Here is a 9,726-nt window from a genome sequence, read left to right as displayed (position 1 = left end):
CCCCCTATACTAATAAAGCTATCACCGTAATTTAATATATAAGAGAAATTAGTAAAATGTTGAATTTTTATTTTTGTTAGTTTGGAGCAGAAGCATGGACATTAAAAGTGGTTACCATGAATAGATTCAAGGCTTTTGAAATGTGAATCTTCCGTAGATTACTAAAAATATCTAAAATATACTTAATGATGAAGTGTTTAGACAAGACTGAAATTAGTAATACAAGGAAAAATCTAAGGAAAACGTGGACCTAATCGCAGAAAACATTCATGGATTAATTCGCGTCACTCAGCACCGAAATAAGTAAGACGAAATTGTCGCCAACCTTCATTGAATGGAGATGGTACCTGAAGAAGAGGAAGAATTTTTTTTGATATATTAATTCAACTATAAATTCAAAGATTTATTTTTCTTTTGATAACGAAATAAATATTTTATAGAGGTACAGTAGTCATTGTACAACCTTATATGTAAAAGAAAAGCTCGTGAAATTTCATTCATCACAATAATTTCCTAATATGGTTACTACAACTTTATTTTATTCCCAAATTTCACGTTATCGCTTTTATACAGAGGATTTTAAAGATAAGTAAAGTCGAGTGAATATTTTAAATTAGCTAATATTGGATCTTTTATTAACATATGTTACATTAACATGTAACTAATACATCAACGTCAGTGCTCCATTTTTTTTTTGGAATGTCCCAGTTCGGTTTTTACGCGACGATAATGGCATTTCTTTTTTATCGACTGATGGATCCATTAGACACCCAAAAGGAATCACAATAGTTTATGAGGTTAGTGCAAACAGATCTTATTTGTCACTCATAATAGGCGCCGAGGGTGGAAAGGTGTAAAAAAAGACAAATCATGTTAGTTTGTAAGGGGTTTATTGAAACTATTTGATGGATTCGATGTTTATTTTAACGCAATTGAGTTAATAATTGTACCCTTATTGTAAAATTCATATGATTTCGAGGCTAGGTATGGAATAAAGAAAACTAAGATCTCTGGTATTAGACCGGAACACTTTTAAACGAAATTAACGAAAAAAAAAGACCTCATCCATGCATTAATTCATTAAGAAATCGATAATATAAATAACAAATCAATAATTTTCCTTCATAAGATGATAATGTGGTAATACGTTACTGCGCTTATCAAATTATAGACCACTAACTTTATTATGCTTAACCCAGTTTTTGTCATGGTTCACAACTCTGAAAACCGCAGCTCAGGTAAAATATAAACCGATTTATTATAAATTTGCGCTCGGAATGATGATGTGGTTGTAACATGTAAAATTTATTTTATTCCTTGGAAGAATTCTCATTGTAATTAACTCCGAAATATAGACAAATTAGAATTTGTTATATTTCGAACGAAAATCTTGTATCTTTGTTTAAAGGGTGTTGAACGCCAGTGGTTAATAATCCGTAACTTTTACTGGGACAATTTATACAATCTAAAGATAACAAAAATCAATTATCTAATCGATTTTTTAATAAAAAGCTACTCCTTGTTTAACATATAATAATAATTAGCATATAATTATTACACGATGGGTTGTAGTTTCCCACATTGCAGTCAATATATCGATAACGTCATTCATATTGTTTGAATATCTAGATAATAACGAAAATAATTATATTCAGTCAATATATGCTTACCTAGATTGAATTAGAATAATTGTGGGTGAATGTTGGGTGTGACCATATTTTTTATTAGAAGGGTGCATCTATAATTTTATATATGAATACACGTTTAGGAAACGTATATCATTCATGTATTTTTTCGTATTAATTAATTATACATTTTCGTTTTTAGTTTTTTCTTATTGAAATTGGGCTAAAAATTCATTAATTCAGCATTTTTCATGAGATTTGAAAAACAGAAAATGCAAAACAATTAAAAAAAATCGTCGTACAATCGACGCGAGAGTTTTTGAATGTCTTACCTTATACATGTAGATGTATGGGTAGATTTCTTTAATTTTTTATTTCTTAGACCTTTTTTTGAGGACAGGTGAAAATTGAACTGTTGCTGCGATCTATATCAAAATATTACTGCATCTAAATGTTCTTGATTTTAGGTCTCCTCTCTTTTAAAATTAGTTTTTTTTGATAATTTTTAAAAGAAAAGTAGAAACGTCTTTATATATCTTTTTTCCTAAACAGAAGAGATCTAAAATCAAAATATTACTTGATATTGGCAAAAATATCAAGTAATAATTTTGATGTTTTGACCGCAACCACAAATCGAAACGTCAAATTTTTACCTGTCTATACAAAAAAATTGGTAATTATTTAGTTAAGGTTGCTACGCCCGATTTTCTTGAAATTTTAGTGTGTTATACAGTTTTTTATGCTGAAAAAGAAGATATACAAATGTTGGGCGCGGAAAACATTCCTTCACATAGCTTTTGAAGGTGTGAACATTAGAAAATGTACATTGTCAACTATTCAAAGTTGATAATTTGCAAATATTTAATGTTGGAGAGGTTCTGGATCTTTTAACACCCTTCCTCCGTCCCTAAACTTCTCCAATATTAAATATAATTAGTTACGACTAATGTAATGGTACAAATCAATTTCTAACAATAATCATTTATTTAAACGTACAAATAAACATCAATTTGTTTGAATCTCTGGAGAATTATTCATCTTCTTCGATTGGTTTCCCTGAATACTTCTGGTAAACAAATTCTGATGTTACATTCAGAATTAACCGTTTTACGTTGCTCTAATGGAACGTTGGTGTCACGTCCAGGACTGTACGGCAGATGACTAATCAATTTGATATTTTGACTGTTCAAAAACGTTTTGTTTGAACTCATGTATGAGAAATCGCATTGTCGTGGTGGAGAATCACAACTGAGCGATTTTTAAATCACGCGAAATCCAAACTAATCTTTTTGCAACCAAATGTTCTTGCAATATTGAATGACTTTGGACGACCTTCACGAAATTCGTCCGTGCGACCACAATTGAAGTCAGAAAACCAACGTTTGAGGTCGAATAAGGATTTTACGGCAGATGTTTTTACTGTTCAAAAAAGTCTTCTGCGATTGGTTTCCCTGGTAAACAAATGCTGATGTTACATTCAGAATTGGCCGTTCTACGGTGCTCTGGATGTGGCCAGTTATTTCGAAAAAACAGACGACCATTTGCTTCGTGTGCGAACTAATTTTGTTGGATTTGGTTCATCTTAAAAGACCTATACAGTTGATTGTTGTTCAGTTTCTGGTTCATATGCTTAGATCTATGATTCCTCGCCTATATTTGAAGTACCACGAGTGAATTTTTCAAACGTTTCTTTGCCCCATTCAATGCGAGCTTTTTCCGTCAAATTATCCAATGTGTATTCTATTCAACATCGTATTAAAGCTGCTCTCATTGTCTATGCAACCCTGCTATTTGTTTATGAGGATATATTAAGTAAATACGAAATTATTTCAGTATAATTGGGATTTTTGAAATTGTCGTCAATCTTATATTGTTTTTAATTTTTTCAAATGACAAAAAAGGCTTTTTGTTCCACTTGAAATACATAATTTCATCTGAAAAACAAAATTTGTAGGACAAAATCATTTATTTTCGAATTTATTTGTAAACCTGCGGCTATGCGGGTTACATGAAATGTCATCTACGTTCGTAAGAATTCAAAGCATCTACTTCTTGCGAATATTTTTTTAATATAAAATTATTATACATTAAAATAGTCGTATGGTATATTTTAATGAGTATTTTATCAAAATTGATGTTTTATTATAACAAAAACGAAACATGTATTCCAATTAGTCGGAATTTTTCGAATTTCCATGAGATTTTAAAGAAAATTCGGTCTTTGATTCGTGGAACTAACATCATTGTTTAAAACACGGAATCCAAATTGAAACTTCTTCATTTCTTTTCTCTTTAATTTAGGTTAGTAGATACTCGATCTTTTCTTCTTACTTGCAATTTTCGTAGTTGTCTATTAACACATCTAATTGCAGGACACTATCTTTAGAATCCTTGTCCCATTTTTTGCAAACCTATTTGCTTTCGATTTCCCTTATATTCCATTCAGTATCCAGGTTATACTTTAATATCATCACTCCCAAAGAATTATTTCCTAATTCATTTAAACTGCTTTTTAATGGTATTGGAATTTTATATACACTGTCTGTTACTAAATTACACTAGATCTAACCAACTTAGTGTTCAAGCAAGTTCGAATATATATAGCAGAAACAACATTTCTAGGATTTTAGAAAGTAAACAAATCGCCGCTTTGATATTAACATATATAAAAATAAACCTCAAACGAATTTCGCTTTAACCAAATTTTATAAACGGACAAAACCGAGTTCACGGCTTATGTCGAGGACGAGTTCGTTACAATAATATTTGAAAAATCGAATGTTGTGTATTTTCACAGTTTACGTTTCTAATTTCTCCTAGTTATTATCTATATTTAAACTTGTTTAATATTTCAGAGATACGTTTAAAATTAGCATTTATATTTTTGAATAATTGAATATCATAATAGTTCCTGGTAAATTATGACGTACCAACGTGTCACTCGCTCTCTAGAAATCAGTTATAAAAAAAATGAGGAGGTGCGACAGTTCCGCTACCTAATTTATGAATTTTCTCATGTTCCGTTGAAGTATTTATATATATAACGTCATGGGCGTATCGCTTTGCATCTACATGGAAAAGGACACTGATTTTTGGTATAGATTAAAATATTACAAGACGTTCTTGTAATAATACGACGACCATTATACGCCCATGGACCATGAACGTGATACAAAAAATAACTACCATGTTTAAAATGCGGTTGTTGTAAACGTACATACATGAAAAAACTTTCTTATTCGAATAATACAATTTTTTACTTTGAATAGTAAAATTTGTAATTAATTATTATTTTAGAAAATTAAAAATCATTCAATCAATCAAGGATAAGGAGGAGGCCATCATACTTACGAAGAAACGAATGCATAAATCCTTTCTATGGTTTAAGAAACTACACCTATAAGAAAGAATTACTGAAAAAAATTATTATGGTGGATAGTTTTCTGGACTGGACCCTCCTAAAATTCCTCTCCTCAAAGATGTGAGACTTCTGTGAGCACTTGATGAAGCTAAGTCCAGCAGACATTCTCCTTAAATGCTTTGAAGAGTGCTGAACTACCCAAATACGAGAATGATCCCAGACGTACCTGACGCAACAAAGAAAACAAAAAATATATTAATAAATTAAAAAGACATTAACTGCATCGCCTCTTCATTGTTGGAGAATCTTTGGCCACCGAGACATTTTTTTTAATCTAGGAACAGAATATAATCCGAGGCTGCTAAATCCAGAGAAAAGGGTGCATGAGGTAGGCATTTCAAACTTTAATTCATTAGTTTGGGTCATTGCAATTGACACCATGACCTTGCCTGCAGATGGAACGGTCTTTGCCTTCTTTGGAGTCGGTTCTCCTTTTTCAATTTGCTGAAAACGTTCATCAAACAAATACTAAACATCGTGGCGTCTTCAAACTTAAAACCGATGCTGTACTTTCTATTACTGTGGTACTTTTCAAGAAACTAGCGCCATCTCTAGGCCAAACCAGGTATTTCTATGACCATTAGAGTCTGCAATTGGGGGGCTGTAAATGATCTTCGATAAAATCAGCTTTTATGGGGGATGGAATCGACCTTAAAGATGATTTTAAAATAAGTTCCTTCTCAGTTTTGTATATTTTGATTATAAAATTTGTCGTTGTTCACCCTTCAAAAACCGCACGTGAATGGCTAAAGTAATTGACAATTTATTTTTAACTTAATTGTGGGAGTAATGAAAGGCCCCGAGTCAAGAGTCAAGAACGACAGGGTGTGAATTACATATTTCAGCTGAAATTAGACGTCGAGATAATTATAAATACAATCGATTATTTAAAAAATTTCGGTTGATTTACTTACACGTAATTCTAATTAACAAAATTATGATTAAATGTATATAACTTTGATACATTCAAGGGCAGATCCAGAGTCTTGACAAAGGAGGGGTCATTAGTATTAGGACGAGTCCTCCCTCAAAGGCATTTTAGACCTTTTACCCACAAAATATAAGTTAATTACGTTGTTTTTAACAGCATAATGACGAATTTTACGCAATTTTTACTTAAAATATCAATTCCTCATCGACTTTGAAACAAAAAAATTAAGTTAATTAATCAGGATTTAGGGGGGGTCATAGCTCCCATGACCTCCCCCTGTATCCGCGCTTCGATACATTATATTTATATTTTATCTACAGATTTAAACAAAGTTATTTTTCAAAATAGTTTCTTAGCTTGTCTGGCATATTATTGTAAACAGATCAATGTCAAAACTTCTCCGAATACGATCACCATGTTAGAACGACTCTCTAGAGCAGCGGCTCTCAAACTTTTTTAGTGACGGAACCCTTTTGGAAAGTGAAATACTTGACGGAACCCTACAATAAAACAATAGTCTCTAAAAGTATATTCTTTATTAATAAGCATAATAAACGTAGAATGTAACGTATACTTATTACTTACTTACATAACAAGTATAATAATAGAAATAGAAGATATTAAAAAAGAAAAAAAAAATAACTAATGGGAGGTATGGAACTGTTTTTTATTTTTCATTAATTGGTTGATATCAGGTTTGATAGAAGACAGTTGAAGTCTCATATCAGGTTCGGCGTCCAGTCTATTCCGGTATTTTGTTTTCGTGGCATAGGTTGAGAATCCTGTTTCGAACAAATATGTTGTTGGAAATGGAAGAAGAATATTCAGAGCCATTTTGGCAAGCATTGGGTATTCATCACGGATTCTGCACCAATAATCGTTGAGAGATGTCGTTTTGAACAATGACTCCATACTTGTGTCTGATGACATTTCTAAAAGAGATTCATATATCTCATTTGACATACTTTCGGGCTTTTGCAAGGTGGGTAAAAAAGGATTATGAATCCATGAATTCAGTTTCAATTTTGTATTCTGTTCTTCGGGAAAATACTTCTCAAAAGATGCGCGCATCGAAGTGAGATATTGGACCAATTCTTCAAATACATTATCTTGAAACATTTCTGAGTCGTTATCGCTAACAAACTCACTGAGTAACGTAAAGCTTTCTATTTCTCTCTTACTAACTCAAATAATCCAAAAATATAATTTTCTTTCAAAGGCAGTTATTTTGTTACAGGCCTGGAACACTGTTGTCTGTTTACCTTGCAATGATAAATTTAATTCGTTCAGTTTTTGAAAGATATCCGCCATGAAAGACAGTCGGAACAATCAAGTTTTATCATACAAACGGTCTTTCAAATTAAAAGAAGTATCTGAAAGAAACATTTGTAACTCGGCTTTAAGTTCAAATAGCCTTGTTAAAGTTTTACCCCGAGACAGCCATCGCACTTCTGATGGAGCAGCAGTGTTTTATGTTTGCTACCAAAATCTTCACACAATAATGAGAACAATCGGGATTGTAGTGGTCGTGATTTGATAAAATTAATAATTTTTACCGCTTCATCCATTACTAATTTTAGGTTTGACGGCATTTGCTTCATTGCTAGTGTTTGTCTATGCAGGAGACAATGACTGGAACCACAATTAGGTGCTTTCTTTTGTATTCGTGACACGACTCCTGCTATTTTACCCATCATCGCCTTGGCCCCATCTGTACAAATGTCAATGCAATCGTTCCAACTGAGATTATTTTCTTCAAAAAATATATTTATTTTAGTAAAAATTTCTTCTCCGGTAGTGTTTGTGGGCAACGGTGAACACATAAGCATGTCTTCTTCAAAAGAACTTTCATATGGATATCTCACGATAACCAGCAAGATAGCCAGACCAGCGACATCAGTAGACTCATCCATTTGCAAGACGAATCGTGTTTTTTGTAGACGTGTAACTAGCTTTTATTTGACGTAGCTTGCCAGATCATGAATTCGACTTGAAACAGTATCGTTTGATAGTGGCACAGTAGAAAGATGCTTTGCAGATTTTTCATCGAGCATACATTTTGTTATGTCTAACACACATGGTTTTATTAAAATCTCAGCGATAGTGTGTGCTTCACCTTCTTGTGCAATGCGATAGCTAACTAAATATGATGCCTTTGTGACCTTTTCATTGATAGTTTGGGTTACTTGCATCATAGTTTTTTGACTTTCCAATAACTGTTCTTTTTTACGTACAAAAAATTCTCTATTCTTGTCTTTAGACTCGGGGTGTACAGTCTCTAAATGTCGGCGCAACTTGGCAGGTGCCATGGAACTATTAGGAAGCAGTTTACTACATAACATGCAGAGAGGTGAGCCGTTGGAATCAACAAATCCGAAACTGATATATGATTCATCATACTTCCTTTTTTTCGCCTTTGAAACCGTGGAACTTGACGTCGTTGCATCATTATCATCGATAATTGCTGTATACTCCGCGCGTACTGCTTTTGAACATTGTTGTGTTGTTGCAACACGTTTAACGCCTTTAAGCCAACGTTCCATTCTTCTTTATTAATAATTACTTGTCAGGATGGTGGGGTCAAATTAACGCACGATCGTTACTGAGTAGAAGAGTTTAGTCCAAAGAAGATATGTACAAAACTCATACAATCAGAATACAGCAATAGAACAAAATAAAACTTTCGTTTCTAGCAAATAGGTACTTATCGCTCCGAACGCTAATCGTCGACTGACTCGAGTGTCGAAGCGCGGTCGTCGCATTTATAGTCCTAGCCTCGATCTCGAACATTCTTAAAAATACTCGAGTCGGCGCCTTTGATAAATAAAAAGCCGATATAAAAATAGAAATACAAAAAATGCGGTGTAAACAATCTCGACTTGTTTTGAAGTTATATAGCCGAAAGTCGCTTGTTTACAACTATAGCGTCTAATCTCAATGGCGGCTTTTATCAAAGTGACTGCGCGCTCACAAGTAGATATCGGCGGTCGGTTTTCATCAAGACAAAGGCTAAAGCGGCTTGCGGATCTCATCGGTGAGACATAAAGCATAAATAAATCACCTTAAACTTAAGTATTAAGTCTATTCTTTTTATCTAGGCGCGTGCCGTCCTGAATAAATAATTGGGCTACTGTAGAGATATATTTTTTTAATCTTCTGACTCTCGTATTTTGTACAGGGATCGGTGTAAGTAAAGAACTTGCAGTAGGTTTGCCATAAAGTTTCATTGAAGAGTGGCGTGATGTTAAACTCTCCTCGTAAAATGCACTGTTTCAAGTTAGAATGAAATTACTTTACTGTGCTGGGTGGCGACTGAGTTCTAAATTCTTGCGGAACCCCTACAGGGGTTTCGCGGAACCCTAGGATTCCGCGGAACACACTTTGAGTATGGCGGCTCTAGAGGGATTTAGATACCGTAATTAATTCCGGGGAATAGTGGATCGATAGTTACCATAAAAAGTTTATTACGCCATTTACAATTAAAAGCACGGGGGTAAATTTTATCGATAGTCTAGTGATTCGATTGAATATGAAAGTTATAAAACAAAAAATGAAATTCACATTGCACACAAAATCACCGCTGATGAATAAAATCGTTTAATTATTAAAGAAAATTTAAATTTTTTGAAATTCCACTGCCCTCTTTTTATATAATTGATTTGTGGAGTTTTTACTAAACTGGGTTGGTTTCAGAGAATATTCATTGCACTGTATCGGGCTGTTCCTAATCGATTTTCGTTGGGTGGACG

At 33.2% G+C, this 9,726-nt stretch overlaps 2 protein-coding genes across 2 annotated transcripts; both read right to left on the bottom strand.

The window, feature by feature from the left end:
* Positions 1-7,395: 7,395 nt before the first annotated feature.
* On the bottom strand, positions 7,396-7,890 carry LOC130898890 (zinc finger BED domain-containing protein 5-like). Its single transcript, XM_057808483.1, has one exon. It carries the CDS (start codon positions 7,888-7,890, stop codon positions 7,396-7,398), a length of 495 nt encoding a protein of 164 aa, XP_057664466.1.
* Positions 7,891-7,932: 42 nt separating this feature from the next.
* Positions 7,933-8,520, bottom strand: LOC130898889 (zinc finger BED domain-containing protein 5-like). Its single transcript, XM_057808482.1, has one exon. The coding sequence runs from the start codon at positions 8,518-8,520 to the stop codon at positions 7,933-7,935; it is 588 nt and encodes a 195-aa protein (XP_057664465.1).
* Between the last annotated feature and the right edge of the window lie 1,206 nt (positions 8,521-9,726).

Source organism: Diorhabda carinulata, chromosome 10 (assembly GCF_026250575.1).
Source record: "Diorhabda carinulata isolate Delta chromosome 10, icDioCari1.1, whole genome shotgun sequence".
Taxonomy (NCBI): Eukaryota; Metazoa; Arthropoda; class Insecta; order Coleoptera; family Chrysomelidae; genus Diorhabda; species Diorhabda carinulata.
The sequence above is the reverse complement of the archived record's forward strand: the minus strand, read 5'-3'. Positions and strand labels throughout refer to the sequence as shown.